This window comes from Microcaecilia unicolor, chromosome 3 (assembly GCF_901765095.1).
Source record: "Microcaecilia unicolor chromosome 3, aMicUni1.1, whole genome shotgun sequence".
NCBI lineage: Eukaryota > Metazoa > Chordata > Amphibia > Gymnophiona > Siphonopidae > Microcaecilia > Microcaecilia unicolor.
This window is the reverse complement of record NC_044033.1, coordinates 212427620-212447011: the sequence shown is the minus strand read 5'-3', so window position 1 is coordinate 212447011 and position 19392 is coordinate 212427620. Positions and strand designations below refer to the sequence as shown.

The window sequence follows — 19392 nt, the reverse complement described above, 5'->3', positions numbered from 1 at the left end:
AGCGCTATGGGCACGTTAGCGTTTAACGCATGTAAATTGTTTACGCGTGTAAAACGCTAACGTGGCCATAGAAATGTAATTCGAAAATGGCCGCCTAGTAGAAGGAAGCGTTTACTGTTAGCTCCGGTGTTCCCAGTATTATAACCCGTTCTCGTTTCTAACTAGCCTTTTGATCGCCTAATCGGCTAGTAGCAGCTTGTCTCGGGGTGCTCGCTGACTTCGCCGAATTTCTTTAACGGCCTTGATTTGACTGCAGCTCGCCCTGCTATCCACAGGTGTGGGACTGGCCTGAATTTTGTGGCAGTTATGACGGAGCCTGGACCGACGGTGTTTATCCAACTGATGTGCGGTCTGCCTTTGCGATCCTGTTGAGCTGGTCTCTCCATCCTGCTTCATCTAGGGGACCATCATTCAACGGATTTTCATCTTGCTCCAGTGTCTGTGGTTTTTGCTCCTTCGCCGAAACAGCACCCTAGACGGTCTGCTTCTCGTGTCACAGCTGGGAAGCAACAGAGAAGCCGGCTACTCAAGTTCTCACCAGCCTTGCTGTCACACAGCTGATCGGGCAGCTCTGTAGCCGATAGTGCATGGTGGTGCACGAGGGGAGTCCAGTTGTGCCAACAAACTTCGTCCGGTTGGTATAATCTGTTGACCTTGTTGTCTGGCAGCGGCAGCAATCCACGGATATCAACAATATCTAAATGGCCGCCGTTTAGAAGCTGATCTTACCAGTAAGACTATCGCTAGACTGACCGGCTTTCCTGTAAGCAGGCAGTGATTGCTCCTCTTCCGTGTTGCTGGTAGCTCTCCCTGGCTCAATTGTGGGCTGTGGCGGCGGTTGCTGTGCTGTGCGGTTTCGGAGAGGCCCACTAGCGCCATCTGGGGCTTACATTGCCTTGGATGCATGCTTGTCTGCTGTTTTGATTTTGTTCCTGTTTTGGATCGCCTTTAGCGTTGCTGACTGACTGCAGAGGTTTATCCTTCCTATTCTCAGACTACCATCATTTCCTGCATTGTGTAACTTCATTCGCCTCGTCCCTGCAGCTCCCATCTCACAGTTACACAAGTTGGATATCTCCACAGATATGCTGGATGGATGTCTAACATCTGCACCTGCAAGTTGCATCTACCTCTTCAGCCTCAGCAGCGGCTGGTGCCATTTCGAATGTCAACTATCACTAACTGCCTTCAATATGGACATGTTTAAGTCTTTCTTTGTCTGTTATTTTCTTTAGTTATTTTACTTCTCTCTTTCCGTTTCTCCCATTGAAAACACTTACATTCCCATCCTACATAACCCATATAGATTACCAAGCAGACCTTCCAGTCCTTATGTCAAATGTCTGTTGCATGGCAAGTATTGCCGTTTCAAGAATATACCAGCCAAAGACCGTCAACTTGTACGCATTTCTTCTTCACAGACCTTGGAGCTCTCCTATTGTACTATCCTTGTGGGCTATGCTAATGCCAGATCTGTGGTCAATAAAACTTCAATTCTCACTGACTGGAGCACGTTAGATAACCTTGTCCTGGTCTTTATCACAGAAATTGGGTCCAAAATCAAACAGATCCTATTTTGCTTGACTTATGCCCCTCAGGTTATAAACTAGTTCACTGGCCACGGCCTGGAAAGAGAGGTGGAGGTATTGCACTTATTTTTCGCTCCAACTTCAATATAGAACCCATTGCAGACTCCATTACACCGCATCTTGAAATCGCTTCTGTGAGAATCCTTAACAATACCTTATTTGGTCACCTGACTTGTATCTTGTTATACCGGCCGCCTAGCAACTGGACCGAAGCACAGCCTATTTTTGCGGACTTTATTTCAAATACATGTTTGTCCAGTCCCAATGTACTCATCCTGGGAGACATTAATTTGCATCTTGAAAACTATTCCTCTACCAACACGTGTGACTGCTTGGATTTACCATTCCTGGGATTTCTCCTGCTGGAATTCTCAAGCTACCCACTCAAAAGGTCACACTCTTGACCTCCTCTCCCTCAAATCGGCCGATAAGAATAATTTGCAAATAAACAACGTTCATTGGTCAGCTATCCCTTGGTCAGATCATTTAAAGCTCAACATTGCCGAAGGGTTAGAAGGTAAAGTTTGCCTATTTGCGGATGATACTAAGATCTGTAACAGAGTGGACACCCCGGAGGGAGTGGAAAACATGAAAAAGGATCTGAGGAAGCTAGAAGAATGGTCTAAGGTTTGGCAATTAAAATTCAATGCGAAGAAATGCAAAGTGATGCACTTAGGGAATAGAAATCCACGGGAGACGTATGTGTTAGGCGGGGAGAGTCTGATAGGTACGGGCGGAGAGAGGGATCTTGGGGTGATAGTATCTGAGGATTTGAAGGCAACGAAACAGTGTGACAAGGCGGTGGCCGTAGCTAGAAGGTTGTTAGGCTGTATAGAGAGAGGTGTGACCAGCAGAAGAAAGGGGGTGTTGATGCCCCTGTATAAGTCGTTGGTGAGGCCCCACCTGGAGTATTGTGTTCAGTTTTGGAGGCCATATCTTGTTAAGGATGTAAAAAGAATTGAAGCAGTGCAAAGAAAAGCTACGAGAATGGTATGGGATTTGCGTTACAAGACGTATGAGGAGAGACTTGCTGAACTAAACATGTATACTCTGGAGGAAAGGAGAAACAGGGGTGATATGATACAGACGTTCAAATATTTGAAAGGTATTAATCCGCAAACGAACCTTTTCCGGAGATGGGAAGGTGGTAGAACGAGAGGACATGAAATGAGATTGAAGGGGGGCAGACTCAAGAAAAATGTCAGGAAGTATTTTTTCACGGAGAGAGTAGTGGATACTTGGAATGCCCTCCCGCGGGAGGTGGTGGAAATGAAAACAGTAACGGAATTCAAACATGCGTGGGATAAGCATAAAGGAATCCTGTGCCGAAGGAATGGATCTTCAGGAGCTTAGTCAAGATCGGGAAGCGGGGCTGGTGGTTGGGAGGCGGGGATAGTGCTGGGCAGACTTATACGGTCTGTGCCAGAGCCGGTGGTTGAGAGGCAGGGCTGGTGGTTGGGAGGTGAGGATAGTGCTGGGCAGACTTATACGGTCTGTGCCAGAGCCGGTGGTTGGGAGGAGGGGCAGGTGGTTGGGAGGCGGGGATAGTGCTGGGCAGACTTATACGGTCTGTGCCAGAGCCGGTGGTTGGGAGGCGAGGATAGTGCTGGGCAGACTTATATGGTCTGTGCCCTGAAGAGCACAGGTACAAATCAAAGTAGGGTATACACAAAAAGCAGCAAATATGAGTTACCTTGTTGGGCAGACTGGATGGACCGTGCAGGTCTTTTTCTGCTGTCATCTACTATGTTACTATGTTTGCTGTGAGCATAACTTGTAATTCAGATCAGAAACCAAAGCTACATAAGCAAATACTTGGATTGGACTGCAATTCTTCTCTGGGACAAAGAAACAGGGCTGTGGCACCCTGAACCAGTTTTGCTTTTGTGTCCCCCGTTTTGGGGTCAGTCTTGAGGTATGAACCATGCATCAGGGCTCTTACCATGAGACTGGCCCCACACCAGAAGCTACCCCATGTCATCTGATCATTTTATTTTTCCACTTGAATTCCTCCTGGTTTCTTTCTTTTTTTTTTCACTTCTTGCTGGTTTTCTCCTAAGTACTTTTCAGGGATCTAATTTCCATTTTATTTATTTATTTATTTATGGCATTTCTATCCCACATTAGCCCAAATAGAAGTCAGGTTCAGTGTGGCTTAGTGTAAACATAAAAGAAATAAATCACAGTTACATTTTAAAGAATACATCTTAAAAATAATATATAGGAAATGATAGAGGCAAATTCAGTGGGGTGTCAGGAAGAAGTGAAATATAAGGAACTAAATAATAATCAGCACTGAGTTCTAACATTGTTGAAGATTGAGCTAAAGAAGTAAGCTTTTAAATAAATTACAAATTAACCCATAATCACTAGTAGATCTAATTTGTGTAGGAAGAGAATTTCAGATTTTGATGCATTGATAAGAAAAGTTAGCATTGTGGGTTGTTTTGTAAGATACATTTCTGTAACTGGGTAAGCCACATTGAGCCTACAAATAGGTGGGAAAATGTGGGATACAAATATAACAAATAAATAAATAAAATAAAACGAGAAATTCTCTGGATGACATGGAAGCATTGCGTGGAGGAAAATCAATTAGTTCATTAGGGACACAGTCTCTCTTTCTCTGTCTGTCTTTCTTTGGTCTAACACCCAGTCCTAGAGTAGTATATGCCTACATCTGTCCTTCATCCCAATGTTCTTAGATCTGCCTCACCTTTCCTAGGCATTCATTTCCACTGCCTTTCGACCATACCTATTTCTCTCCTCCCTTAGCAACCTGAAGACCTTCCCCTGCAGAGAGTCTATTAAAGTCCGACCCCAGTCCCAACACTTACCCTCAGACAGAGCCCCGTTGGTGGTGAGGAGGAGGAGGAGTGTGAAAGTCCGGACAGAGTTACTCATGTCTTTATTGATCATCATGGGAATCTAGCCCGTGGGGGAGAGTCTGGTGGGCACTTGGGAAGCCTGGTGACTGCTAGCTCTTCTTCCCACTTCTAATCTTTTCTTACATTTTAGTAAGCTGTTTGTGCACTGCTTCTGCTGTGATCTTGTCTGTAATTTGAAGTAAAGAAAAATAAAGAGAAGTTGCTGAATTGACAACCGGTTGTGAGAGAATAATTGGGTAAGCTTCACTCCATTGTACTGTACAGGCTGGGGACCTGAACTCAAAAAGGCAGATTAAATTTAATGTGGACTAGTACAAAGTGATGCACAAAGGGAAAAACAAGATTTTATGTATCAAGCTCCTTTTATCTGACATGAATTGTTAGAAATTAGGTCACTACGAAGCTTGGAGCAGTATTAGGAGACATTGCTTGGGGAAAAGGATTGTTTCTGGGTTATGTTATTTATTTGGATTTTGCTCACACTTTTTTCAGTAGAAGTTCAAGGTGAGTTACATTCAGGTACACTGGATATTTCTCTGTCCCAGGTGGGCTCATAATCTAAGCTTGTACCTGAGGCAATGGAGGGTTAAGTGACTTGCCCAAGATCACAAGGAGCAATGGTGGGATTTGAACCAGCCACCTCTGGATGTCAGGACCAGAGCTCTAACCACAAGGCCTCTCCTCCATGCCACAATGCATCATACATAAAATGTAGCACAGGTATAAAGAACAAATTCCAACTTCACACTGTGCACAATATTATATATACTCTTGTAGTGTTAACACAATGAATATTCACAGACTTTTCTGTTTGAAGGGTTTTTAGTTTTTTTTGCTTGTTTAGGAGGAAAAAAGACCTGTGCTTGAGCAAAGTACCTGTTTAGTGCTTAAACTTGTCTGTGCTGTGGCTTCTGAGTTCTTTTTTCCCCTCCTAAACAGTTGCAATACATCCATTAGGTAAGCTGGGAAGACATTCTTATCACCTGTTATTGTCATGCTTTAGTTACTTATAACACACAGCCAAGCCCAGAGAAATATGACTCATTATGCCCTTTTGGTTTTTCGGAGTGCAATTCTCTGGGACACAGAAACAGGGCTGTGGCACCCTGAACCAGTTTTGCTTTTGTGTCCCCCGTTTTGGGGTCAGTCTTGAGGTATGAACCATGCATCAGGGCTCTTACCATGAGACTGGCCCCACACCAGAAGCTACCCCATGTCATCTGATCATTTTATTTTTCCACTTGAATTCCTCCTGGTTTCTTTCTTTTTTTTTTCACTTCTTGCTGGTTTTCTCCTAAGTACTTTTCAAGGATCTAATTTCCATTTTATTTATTTATTTATGGCATTTCTACCCAGTGGTGAGCTGGAGCGGGCTCTCATGGGCTCGCGAGAGCCGTTTGTTAAGTTTTTAAGAATTTTGGGAGCCGGTTGTTAAAAGTAGGCCTCCCCATGGCTGTTCTAACAACTGACTCCCAAAATGTAGGCTTGGGCCCCCTCCTGAATTCTCTTTTACTTTGCTGGCAGTGATGCTGGCCCCACCAGCCAAGTAAATAGACTGCTGCTGCTCCCTGCTCCTTGTTTCTGACTCTGAGCATCAGGCTGGGACTTTTCATGCAAGCACAAGAAGGTTCCATCATGCTGCTCAGAGCCAGAAACAAGCAGCAGAGAATGGTGGCAGTCCATTTATTGGCTGGTGGGGCTCGGCAAAGGTATGCCTAGCGTGCCCGCACAAGGGAGGGGAGAGAGAGGCATGTATTCCCCCCCTCCTCCAAAATTTCAGGGCCGGCTATGTCCGGAGAGAGAGCCCGTTGTTAAAAATTTACCAGCACACCCCTGTTTCTACCCCACATTAGCCCAAACAGAACTCAGGTTCAGTGTGGCTTATAATCCTATATAATAATTCTCACCTCCAACAGGATGTGCTTGGGACCGTGCCTGCCGGAAGTGGTCTGCTAGGCAGGCATGCACTGACCTCAGTGACATCAGTGACAGACAATTTGGCAAAGCAAAACAATCTGAGTGCTGGCCATTAGGACACAGGGTTGATAGGAGAGTTTTAAAAGACTGAAGGAACCGAAAGTGTTAAATGGGGGGAGGGGGGGGAGTTCTGAACCACTGAAAGACATGAACATTTGGGAACAATCTGAATGCTGGCCATTAGGACACAGGGTAGATAGGAGAGTTTTAAAAGACTGAAGGAAACGAAAGTGTTAAACTGGAGAAGGGGGGGGGGGGGGGGGAGTTGTGAATGACTGAAAGACATGCAAATTTGGGACAGGAAAACAATCTCAATGCTGGCCATTAGCACACAGGGTACATAGGACAGTTTTAAAAGACTGAAGGAACCAAAAGTGTTCGGGGGGGGGCAAGTTCTGAATGAATGAAAGAAATGAAAATTTACGAGAGGAACACAATCTGAATGCCGGGCATTTGTACACAGGGTAGATAGGACACTTTTTTTAAAAAATGAAGTACGTGAAAGTATTACATCTTGGGGGAGGGGTGAGGAGGAAAGCGGTGGGGTATCCGGATACTGGGCGTTAGGGCCACGGGGGTACATAGACTTTTGAAAGCCTTAAGGAACCCAAAGTGTGGGAAGGAGGAGGAAAAGGAGGGGAGGGAACGGGGTGAGGGGCATTAGGAACAGGGGAGGAGGCCCTGTCACACACTCTCATTCTCACACACACACTGTCACACAGACAGTCTCACTCTGTCACACACCCGCACATTCACTCTGGCTCTCTCTCTCAAACATATACACTCCCAGGAAAACCTTGCTAGCGCCCGTTTCATTCGTTCCAGAAACGGGCCTTTTTTACTAATATAAACATAAAAGAAAAGAAATAAATTACAGATACATTTTAAAGAATACATCTTAAAAATAATATATATATAGGAAGTGATAGGGGTAAATTCAGTGGGGCGTCAGGAAGAAGTGAAATATAAGGAACTAAATAATATTCAGCACTGAATTCTAACGTTGTTGAAGATTGAGCTAAAGTAAGTTTTCAATAAATTACGAAATAACCCATAATCACTAGTAGATCGAATTTGTGTAGCAAGAGAATTTCAGATTTTGGTGCATTGATAAGAAAAGTTAGCATTGTGGGTTGTTTTGTAAGATACATTTCTGCAACTGGGTAAGCCACATTGACCCTACAAATAGGTGGGAAAATGTGGGATAAAAATGTAACAAATAAATAAAATAAAATGAGAAATTCTCTGGATGACACGGAAGCATTGCGTGGAGGTAAATCAATTAGTTCATTAGGGACACAATCTCTCTTTCTCTGTCTGTCTTTCTTTGGTCTCCCACCCAATCCTAGAGTCTATGCCTAAATCTGTCCCTCATCCCAATGTTCTTAGATCTGCCTCACCTTTCCTAGGCATTCATTTCCACTGCCTTTCCACCATACCTATTTCTCTCCTCCCTTAGCAATCTGAAGACCTTCACCTGCAGCAGGTGTATTAGAGTCCGACCCCAGTCCCAACACTTACCCTCAGACAGAGCCCCGTTGGTGTTGAGGAGGAGTGTGAAAGTCTGGACAAATGTACTCATGTCTGTATTGATGGGAGTCTAATATTGTAGAGGGTGAATTACATAAAAGCACAGACTTATAAACATTGCTCCTCACCCCCTCTGGCTGCAGATTAGTCACAGGATTGGTCGAGCAAAGGGGCAGAGCTTTGGGCAGGAAACTGCTTTTGCTTTCAGGTGCTTAACTTCTCTTTATGCTGTTAGAAAGTATCTTACAGTTTCTTTTAAGGCCACGGTACAAACTTATAAGCTACAGCAGAAAACTGTTGTTCACACATGCCAGATTCTAGAACAGGAAGGATCAGGCTGGTGCTATGGCGGTAAATATATTTCCTTGTGAAAATTGGTGTGTTATCCCCAGGTAAAAAGCACCCACAGGCTTTGCACACTGTGAGTACTTTGAAAGAGCAGTGTTTGGGGATAATTTTAAAACTGATCACATAAGTGTCAGGGGCCCTTTTACTAAAACTTGACAGGCACTAAGTGCCATGTGTCCCATAGGTGTAAATTAGGACACGCAGCATTTAGCACGCACTAGTGTTCATTAGTACATGCTAAGCTAACAGCACTAATTCCAAGGACAGGAGGAGCTACAACCTTATGTGTGGAAAGGCAGCACTGTAATTACACCGGACTCTAAAACACCAATACACTACCTAATGAAAAAACAAAAAGGGCTGCAAATACTACACGCTAGCAGAATACTGCACCTTGATCACACATGAAAACACATGACAACAGATATGACACAAGGAACTAAAAATAAAAAAATATGAAGGCAAAATACTGAACTGGAAAGTTACCTCAAGAAGTCAGACTCATGCAGCAATGCTATAAAAGTTGAAACTTACATGAAAAATATCACAGATGCACATTTCCAAAAGCTGACATATTCCAAAAATTCTGAATAAAATACTTTTTTCTACCTATGTTGTCTGATCATTTAGTTTTTCTATTCGCTTTGGTCCCAGTGTCTTCTGTTTTATGCAGTGTCTTCTTTCCATTTGATATTTTTTCTCTCACCATGTCTACCATCCTCCTGTGTCCTTATGCATCCTGTCTACCATCTGTAGCCCTGTCCTTATCCTTCCTCCAGTTTCAGCATCTGCCCTCAAAGTGCTCCGATCCAGCCCTTAAATTCAGCAGTTTCCTCTCCATCTATATCCACCATTTCTCCTCACTCCCCTCCCCTCCATCCATGTCCAGCATTTCTCCTCTCTCCTTTTCCCTCCATCCGTGTGCATCTCCTTCCTTTGTCTTTCCTTCTCTCCATCTATGTCCAGCAATTCTCCTCTCTCCCAGTGGTGTGCTGGTAAATTTTTAACAACAGGCTCTCTCCCTGGTCCACCTCAGCGCCCCCCCCTGTCCACCACTGCGCCCCCATCCACCTCTGCGCCCCCCGTCCACCACTGCGCCCCTCCCATCCACCTCTGTGCCCCCCCAAAATTGCAGAGCTGGCTATAGCCGGGGGGGGGGGGGGGGGGGGGGGCAATGCATTACTCTCTCCAGGAAAAAAACATTAAATGATCCCAGGTTCCAATCTAATTCATGTTTAATATGGGATAAAATGCCATAAATAAGTAAATAAATATAAACTTTTAACGTTCAGCACCTGATTCTCAAAGTGGACATATTCCAAATACTATAATGAAAATAAAATAATTTTTTTCTACCTTTGTTGTCTGGCGACTTTGTTTCTCTGATCATGCTGGCCCAGTATCTGATTCTGCTGCTCTCTATCTGTTCCCTTGACTCCGTTTCCAGGGCTTCCTTTTCATTTATTTCTTTTCTTTCCTCCTTTCTTCTTCATTTCTGGTCCTCCGCAGACTTGACTGTACAGTGGATCCAGCTTCTGCCTATTTTCTCCATCCATGTGCAGTTTCTCTCCTCACTTCCTTTTCTCTCATCTAATCTCCTTCCTCTATCTTCCCTCCATGTCCAGCATTTCTTCTCTCTCCCTTCCCTCCCCTCTATCCATGTCCAGAATTTCTCTTTCCCTTCCCTCCATCCATGTCCTGAAACTCTCCTCTCCCCTGTCCCCCTCTATCAATCCATACCCAGCAATTCTCTTCTCTCCCCTGCCCCCCTCTACCCATCCATGCCCAGCAATTGTCTTCTCTCCCCTGCCCCCCTCTACCCATCCATGCCCAGCAATTGTCTTCTCTCCCCTGCTCCCCTCTACCCATCCATGCCCAGCAATTCTCCTCCCTCCCCTGCCCTCCCCTCCCGCTCCCATCCACGTCCAACGATTTTCCTCCCTCCCCTGCCCTCCCCTCCTGCTCTCATCCATGCCCAGCAATTCTCTTCCCTCCCCTGCCCTTCCCTCCCGCTCCCATCCATGTCCAGCGATTCTCCTCCCTCCCCTGCCCTTCCCTCACGCTCCCTTCCTGCTCCCATCCATGTCCAACGATTTTCCTCCCTCCCCTGCCCTCCCCTCCCGCTCCCAAACATGCCCAGCGATTGTCATACATCAGGAGGCGGGACTAAGGGCACGAAGTTCACGAACTGAAGCAAACAGGGAAAGCTAGAGACGGGCAGCAGGGCTTTAACGCGGCGCTTCAACGGAGGAGGTATTAAAAAAAGATGGATGGGAGCGGGAGGGGACAGTGGGGGCGAAGGACAATCACTGGGCATGTTTGGGAGCGGGAGGGGAGGTAAGCATGGCCTGTGATGGCGCCCTCCTGCCATGCTTACCCTCCCTAATGGAGCCGGCTCGCCCCAAAGAACAACCAGCTCACAAGAGCTGTCAAAATTTAACAAGCGGCTCTTGCGAGCCGGAGCGAGCCGGCTCCAGCACACCACTGCTCTCTCCCCTGCCCTCCCTTCCTCTCCATCCATGTCCAGCAACTCTCCATTCTCCACTGCCCTCTCCTCCATCCATCCATGTCCAGCAAATTTGCTCTATCCCCTGCCCCCTTCATCCATCCATGTCCAGCAATTCTCCTCTCTCCCCTGCCCTCCTGTATTGCTTTCTTTTTATTCAGCCTGCTCACTTGATCACCACAGACTGCTCAAAGACTAAAATACTACATATTCTTTTAGATTCATATTGGATAAATGAAACTCTTTATTTGCACTTTAATTGAAGAGTGTATAAACCATTATTGTTCCAACTACACAATGATTAAGAAATGCACACACTAATCGAGTACATTACTAAAGGAAGGCTATAGAAAAGTAAAATAAGAAAGATATTTATATATATATATATACATCATCACTGGTCAGGAATTATATCATTCAGGCCCTTATCTCATCAGCTGGGGGGCCCGTTGCAGCGAGAGCCTGAAGTTTCCAGATCAGGAACAAGTCTTTTCTGCACGATGCGTCCATCCACAGAATGAGCCCCCAGGCTCTGCTGCAAAAAGCCCCCTTTTTTATTAAGCTAAAACTTGAATGTACATGAGGTTTCAGTCATATGCTCTCAGTTCAGGTAAACAAACCATTGGCCAGGTGGCTTATCTCCCGAACCTCAAACATACCCCGCCTCCCTCCTGCAGAAGCTGGCTTCAGAGGCTTTCCAACCTGTTCTTGAGAGGTGCCTTATCTCATACATTGTTCTTGAGTATGCCTTATCTCATACATTGTTCTTTGAGATATACCAGGAAAGTCACTTTTGGGTCAAAGACAGGGGATTTAAAAAATGTATTATCGATTAAAGCAAGACTGAAAAGCAATTTTAAATATTTTCCATCACACCTTCCCTCCTCTCCTGTCCAGCGATCTCTTCTCTCTCCCTGCCCTCCCCTCCTCTCCATGTCCAGTGATCTCTGCTATCCCCCTGCCCTCCCCTCCTCCATGTCCAGCGATCTTTTCTCTCTCCCTGCCCTCCCCTCCTCTCCATGTCCAGTGATCTCTTCTCTCCCCCTGCCCTGCACTCCCATCCCATCCACGTCCAGCGATTCTCCCTGCCCTCCCTCAGCTCCCCGACAACCCTCCTCTCCATTCCTTCCTGGCCCCCCTGCGTGCGTTTAACCCTTTTATTTTCAGTGGCAGCGACAGCAGTGAAGAAGAAAGCACTGTGGGCTTGCTTCCAGCTTCTCCTTTCCCTCACACAGTGTCCCGCCTTCTGCGATGATGTATTTACTATTTCCACGAGGGCTGGACACTGTGTGAGGGAAGGGAGAAGCTGGAGGCAAGCCCGCAGTGCTTTCTTCTTCACTGTCATTGCTGCCACTGAAAATAAAAGGGTTAAACGCGGTGGAGGGGGGGAGGAACGGAGAGGAGGGTTGTCGGTTGGGGAGCTGAGGGCGGGGCGGAGGTAGAGTCGCCTGCAGCATTGCACCGGCCCTGCATTTGGGGGGGAGGTAATGCCCACCCTCGCCCCCCAAACTACGCCCATGATGCAGTGGCGTAGCCAGACCTGACATTTTGGGTGGGCCCAGAGGTAATATGGGTGGGCACCATGTATATAAGTATGGGTAGTGTTTCTCAGGATACTAGAAAATAGTGCCTTAGAATGCACTTGATGATGGATTTCTAATTAGTCTGCCCAACAGCTGCCCTGCATCAACATAAATCGCATACATACCTAATTGAAAAAAACAATATTTTAAAATAATAGTTACATTATGCCATATCTTAAACTTCCCCAAACATAAGTCTACCATACTAACCTATGGTACTTTGTGTGTGTAAGTGCTCTGAAAATGAGCCACTAAGTTGCAAATCTTAACACCAATTCTGAACACAAATACCAATAACAGTACCTTTAAAAAGGCAGCAGTGAATGTACACAACAGCAATATACATCCCATTGGAAAAGGCAGACAACTCAGAGATCTCCACACAAACCACATGCCAGCTGAATCTCTCACCTGCTTGGTCACATGCAGAACACTGACCAACCGACATAAATTACAGAATAAAGGACGAAAAATTAGAAGTTATCCTGTAGCTTGGCATCAGCCCTTCCCTCCCCCCCATCCACCCCCATAGTCTGGGATCAGACCTACCCCCCCCATCCATCCCCCTAGCCCAGCATCAGCCCTTCCCTTCCCCATCCATCCCCCTAGCCCGGCATCAGCCCTTCCCTTCCATACCCCCAAATTCATCCCTATAGTCTGGGATCAACCCTACCCTCCACCCACCTATCACTGTAGCCCGGTATCATCCCTTCCCTACCTTGCCCCCCCACCCCATACATCCTTGTAGCCTGGCATCAGCCCTTCCCTACCTTTCCCCATCATCCATCCCATAGTTAGGCATTTACCTTACCTCCACCCCTCCCTTTAGCCTAGTGTCAGCCCTGTCCTATCCCCCTACCGATCTCCCCATAGTCTGGCATCTCCCTTGCCCTTCCGAATCTCTCCCCCCCCCCCCCACCCAGAAGCCCACCAGCATTACACTGTAACTATTTAAAAAAAAAAAAAAAACCAAACATCTGTGTTACCTGGGCAGCTGGGCTTGAGTTTCCCAAATTAGATGCACAGTGTGCAGTCTGTGTATATGGTGGCAGACTGTGCTCAGTGTGTTGGCTCCTGTACCTGTGTGTGGTGGCTGTGGGCTGCAGGGGACTTAAAGGAGTTCATTTCTATTCTCCCTTTCCCCGGGGTGTCTCTGGCCTACCTTGTGGGTCACACATGCAAAGCCCTACTCTCACAACTAAAGTGAGTTCAAATTTTTTTTTTTTTTAAGTAAGCAGAGGGTGTAGTTATGAGTATTTACCCCTGAGTGAAATCTCCAGAAGTTAAACTAAAACACCAAAAAGGTTCTGTGACCAAAGACTGGTCTGTGCCCCAAACAAAAAAGTGAAAGTGATATGTATAAAATATAATTGTACCCAATTTATGGTTTAATGATGTAAACAGGACAGTGAAACATTTTGCTGCTTAAAAAAAAAGGGATGCATGATCTTTCCTTACCTCGAAACACCTTGTACACAGTTTACACTGAATCTGTGTATAAAGTAAAAAAAGCTAAAAATACAAGGTGGGAAATTTAAAGGAACAACGTGAATGATGTCATTTGAATATTGATGCTAAGGGATAATGAAAACAGAGTGTTTGCAAACCAATTATCTTAATATAAAAGAAAAAAAACCTAAATTTATGGCCACCTTAATAAAAGAAGACATGCCAACATGAACACCATCTAATTAAAAAGAATATACCAACAAGCACTCTCCAAATAAAAACTTAAGCAAACAAGTTAGGTGCATTGTGTCCTAATGAAAAAGAGTATAACCGATGACAAGCATTCCACAAATAAAAACTTAAAATTAAGCAAACTAAAAGCATCATGCGTATGGATTTTCTGTGCGGACGTATACACAATATATACATTAAAATCATTATAAAGTGCTTTGTGCTATAATAGATGATTAAAAAATGGATAAATCAAAAAATGTTTTAAAAACCTGTGCAGTGAGCATGTAATACATAATAAATACAATAGGATCAATACAAACTTGGAAACAATAAGAAGTGTGTCTTGCCTATATCACAAAATAAAACATTTTAAAAAGTAAAATCAAGAAGCAAACCTTGCACAGAAAAAGCTTATTCTAGCTCTGCTTAGCATCGCATTTTATTAATGAAGCCAAGTCTCTTGACCAGACAGAATTGGTTATTTTGCTGACCAGGATATTTCTTGGAAATTTGGTGGCCCAACAGTTCTCAACTTCTCTGTTCCTGTAACAGAATAGGGCCCAACTTCTCCAGCTGAGCTAATTACTGAGCTGAATCCAGCAGGCCCAAAGTCCGGGATCAGGTCTTAAGGTGCTCAGACTCAGCACTGCACTAAAACAATTAAGGCAGAACCACCGATAAGATAATTGTCCACAGAGTAGCTGAGACTGAAAAGTAAAAGAGCAGCTGAGACTGAAAAGTAAAGTCGCACTCCTGACTTCCCGACTGAGCACTGCACTAAAACAATTAAGGCAGAAGGAGGAATCGAGCTGCTGTGTTTGCTGCCAGCCAGCTGCCTGAATGCACATGGGTGAGACGCAGCTAAACTAAAAGGCTGTGTGCACTGCTAACCGGTGCCTAGAAGACCGGCTATGATTGGAGGATCAGGACAAACTGGGCGGGCCTGAGCTGAGATTGGGTGGGCCTGGGCCCATCCAGGCCCACCCGTAGCTACGCCCCTACCATGATGGTCCAGTATTTTTGCTCCTCTCTCTGAACCCCTCGCACACCAAGTTCTGCATCTTCCCTCCTCTCTGACACCCCCCCTTCATTGTCTCTTCCTTAGTCTACAGCTCACTGGCAACAGCAGCAATTCCCTTGTGCTACCGGGGTAAGTCCTGGAATTTTCCTTCTGTAGCATCTCAGTCCTGTGGAAAAAGAAAACTTCGTCAGAGGGAGCAGGATGCCACTGATGGAAGGTTCAAGGACTGGTCCCTGCAGTGCAGGTGAATTGCTGCTGCCACTGGCGATCTGTAGACTCAGGGAAAGATACTGTTTAAGGTACAGCATGGGGGATGGGGTCAGATGGAGAAGGAGGTGCCAGACCGCAGGGGAAAGCATTCAGAAAGAGGAAAAGATGCTGGACCATGATGAGAAGGGTTGAGAAAGGGGTGACATGCTGGACCCAGAGGCAGAAAGGAGGGAAACAGGTGCTGACTTGCTTAAGCAGGAGGACCCTAGGACAGGGGCATAGCCAGCGAGGGCCTCAGAGGCCTAGGCCCCCCTATTTTGGGCTCATGTCCCCTCTGCTTTAATGGTGGTGGGGATGTTCAATCCCCACCAGTTGAAGAGATTTCCTGTGCGAGTCCCCCCCTGTGCTGTCTGAGCAGTGCTTAAGTTGACCAATGTGCATCAGCCACCGATGCTGACAGTCTCTCGATTGCTCATTTCAGTGACACTGAAGATGAACTGGTCAAGCGAGGGAATACCAGTGTCAACTGCTGAAGCACACTGCCAATTTGAGCACTACTCTCGCTGCATGTACGGGGCTTGTGCAGGGGACCTTTTCAACTGTTGGGACTTGGGCATCTTTGTCGGCAAAGGTATGGTCTAAGGTAGGACGTAGGAAGAGAGTGCAGCATGGGGGGAGGGAGAATACATGGCCCCCTGAGTTCACCTCTGGGCTCCAGAGGTGAACTGAGGGGGGCATGTATTCTCCCCTCCCCCCCAAAATAGACTTCTACCTACGCCACTGTTCTAGGAGCCCGGGGCCATATCGCTCCTGCTTAAGGCCATCCCTGACATCTGTCAATGTGTGCATGCAGTCCCCCCTCCCCCCTTTACAAAAAAAAAAAACAGGAAAAATGTGCCTACTTCTGAAAATACAACAGTTTACACTGTAAGGAATATGAGGGGGGTAGGGGGAAGACAGGGCTAGAGAAAGGAGCAGATTGTATTCCCCAGAGAAGTGGAGAAAGGAGAGAGACTGCAACTCACACCAGTCCCCGAGAGGAGCATGACCTAGAATGCGGGATTACGTATCCCAGCAGTCCCTGAGTGAGGCATACCATCGCAGCAGGGACTTACTACTACTACTACTACTTAACATTTCTAGAGCGCTACTAGGGTTAAGCAGCGCTGTACAGTTTAACAAAGAAGGACAGTCCCTGCTCAAAGGAGCTTACAATCTAAAGGACGAAATGTCAAGTTGGGGCAGTCTAGATTTCCTGAGTAGAGGTAAAGTGGTTAGGTGCCGAAGGCGACATTGAAGAGGTGGGCTTTGAGTAAGGATTTGAAGATGGGCAGGGAGGGGGCCTGGCGTATGGGCTCAGGGAGTTTATTCCAAGCATGGGGTGAGGCAAGGCAGAAAGGGCGGAGCCTGGAGTTGGCGGTGGTGGAGAAGGGTACTGAAAGGAGGGATTTGTCTTGAGAGCGGAGGTTACAGGTAGGAACGTAAGGGGAGATGAGGGTAGAGAGGTAAGGAGGGGCTGCAGATCGAGTGCATTTGTAGGTTAGTAGGAGAAGCTTGAACTGTATGCGGTACCTGATCGGAAGCCAGTGAAGTGACTTGAGGAGAGGGGTGATATGAGTATATCAGTCGAGGCGGAAGATAAGACGTGCAGCAGAGTTCTGAACAGACTGAAGGGGGGATAGAAGGCTAAGTGGGAGGCCAGTAAGGAGTAGGTTGCAGTAGTCAAGGTGAGAGGTAATGAGAGAGTGGATGAGAGTTCGGGTGGTGTGCTCAGAGAGGAAAGGGCAAATTTTGCTAATGTTATAAAGGAAGAAGCGACAGGTCTTGGCTATCTGCTGAATATGCACAGAGAAGGAGAGGGAGGCATCGAAGATGACTTCGAGGTTGCGGGCAGATGAGACGGGGACGATGAGGGTGTTATCAACTGAGATGGAGAGTGGGGGGAGAGGAGAAGTGGGTTTGGGAGGGAAGACAATAAGCTCGGTCTTGGCCATGTTCAGTTTCAGGTGGCGGTTGGACATCCAGGCAGCAATGTCGGATAAGCAGGCCGATACTTTGGCCTGGGTTTCCGCAGTGATATCTGGTGTGGAGAGATAAAGCTGGGTGTCGTCGGCATAAAGATGATATTGGAAACCATGAGATGAGATCAGGGAGCCCAGGGAAGAGGTGTAGATTGAGAAGAGAAGGGGTCCAAGGACAGATCCCTGAGGAACTCCAACAGAGAGCGGGTTGGGGGTGGAGGAAGAACCATGAGAATGTACTCTGAAGGTACAGTGGGAGAGATAAGAGGAGAACCAGGAGAGGACAGAGCCCTGGAACCCAAATGAGGACAGTGTGGCAAGAAGTAAATTGTGATTGACTGTCAAAAGTGGCGGATAGGTCGAGGAGGATGAGGATGGAGTAGTGACCTTTGGATTTGGCAAGGAACAGGTCATTGCAGACTTTAGATAGTGCCGTTTCTGTCGAGTGTAGGGGGCGAAAGCCGGATTGAAGCGGATCGAGGATGGCATGAGAGGAGAGAAAATCAAGGCAACGGCTGTGAACGGCGCGTTCAAGTATCTTGGAGAGGAAGGGTAGGAGGGAGATGGGGTGGTAGTTGGACGGACAAGTAGGGTCAAGTGATGGTTTTTTGAGGAGTGGTGTGACAACAGCATGCTTGAAGGTGTCAGGGACAGTTGCAGTGGCGAGAGAGAGGTTGAGGATATGACAGATGGGGGGGGGGATGACAGTAGGAGAGATGGTGTTAAGTAAGTTCCCATCAGCCCCCGGAGGATGTTGAGAGAAAGACAAAGGCGGGAAATTGGAGAAACCTGACACAGAGAACTAGGCTAAGGGAAGAGGTCCTGAATCTGCCCAATCAAAGAAAGGAGGGGCAGATGGGAGAAGGGTGTGGGGAGGAACCCATGGACTGATAAGGGGCAGAAAAGGGACAAGAAAGAGAACAGGAGGAGCAGATGGATATCTCAGCTCTAGCTAAACTCAAAGGTGAGATAAAGCAGCAGCTGGGGGCTTGGTATAGAGGCTGGGTGAAAAAAGGCCAAGGTTGGTTATCTACAAAGGAGAACTGAGAAACAGGTTTTCCCTGGCGGGTCAAAGGGGGAGTGGTGGCTGGGGGATGGTGCTGGCCAAGCTAGGTGGGATTTTGAACCCTTTTGGGGGAACTGCTTTACATGAACTGCTGGGATTTTGAACCCTCTTTCTCACACATAGGCTGGACTCGGCCTTGACTGTAGGCACTAACTGTTGCCATCTGTTCCAGTCCAAGTTTCAATCTTGCTATCTCAGAAGTCATAAAACTAACTGTTGCCATCCAGTCCAAGTTTCAATCTTGCTATCTCAGAAGTCATAAAACTATAACTTTGTGGCTTACTAATCTAAAAAAAAGTTAACAGAAGAGAGAAAAATAGAGGAGGTTGCAGGAAAAAAAAAGTAGGGAAAGGGAGGCAAAGGCAGAAGAAGGGATAAAACATTTGTACTAACTTGTATTTCCACGAGCTGGCCCCATAAAAACCTTATGCAAAAGCATCTTCAAAAAAGAACGTTTTAAGGTCTCTGTTTTAAATTTTGCCAATGAAGCTTGTGACCAGAAATGAAGTATGGGATAAGCATGTGGGATCTCTTAGGAACAGGAAGAATTAGGGGTTACAGAGGATGAGCAGACTGGATGGGTCATATGGCCTTTATCTGCCGTCATCTTTCTACGTTTCTAAGTGGCATTGCCTTCCATAAAGTGGGACCAATAACTGAAAAAATTGAATTGCATGTCTAGACATTGTTGGGATGAACGAAGCATACGAGAAGGGACATAAGTAGAACCAGAAAAGAAGAGTCTGAATTTTTGATTTAAAAAACCATTTAAGTAAATCGGTGTATAATGGGTAACCAGTGGGCACTTTTGATCCTGTGATTTAACTTAATGGAGATATTTTGAATGACCTATAAATGACACAGATCTTTTTGTCGTAAACCTTTATATAGTGAGTTGCAATAATCCACTTGAGAAAGGACAAGACAGTTGACTAAGATATTGAGGGCTAATGGGTGAAGAAGTGCATTA

General features: G+C 46.1%; 1 protein-coding gene across 2 annotated transcripts in view; it reads right to left on the bottom strand.

The window, feature by feature from the left end:
- LOC115466262 (butyrophilin subfamily 1 member A1-like) overlaps positions 1 to 8127 on the bottom strand; it is a 31785-nt gene extending 23658 nt beyond the window's left edge. Inside the window, exon 1 of one of the 2 annotated variants that reach the window (XM_030197408.1) lies at positions 7976 to 8127. In XM_030197408.1, the coding sequence (XP_030053268.1) occupies positions 7976 to 8036 (61 nt within the window). In that variant the 5' untranslated portion in view covers positions 8037 to 8127. Of the gene's footprint in view, positions 1 to 4426; positions 4516 to 7975 lie in introns of those variants that run through there. The other variant, XM_030197407.1, reaches the window with a different exon arrangement.
- Between the last annotated feature and the right edge of the window lie 11265 nt (positions 8128 to 19392).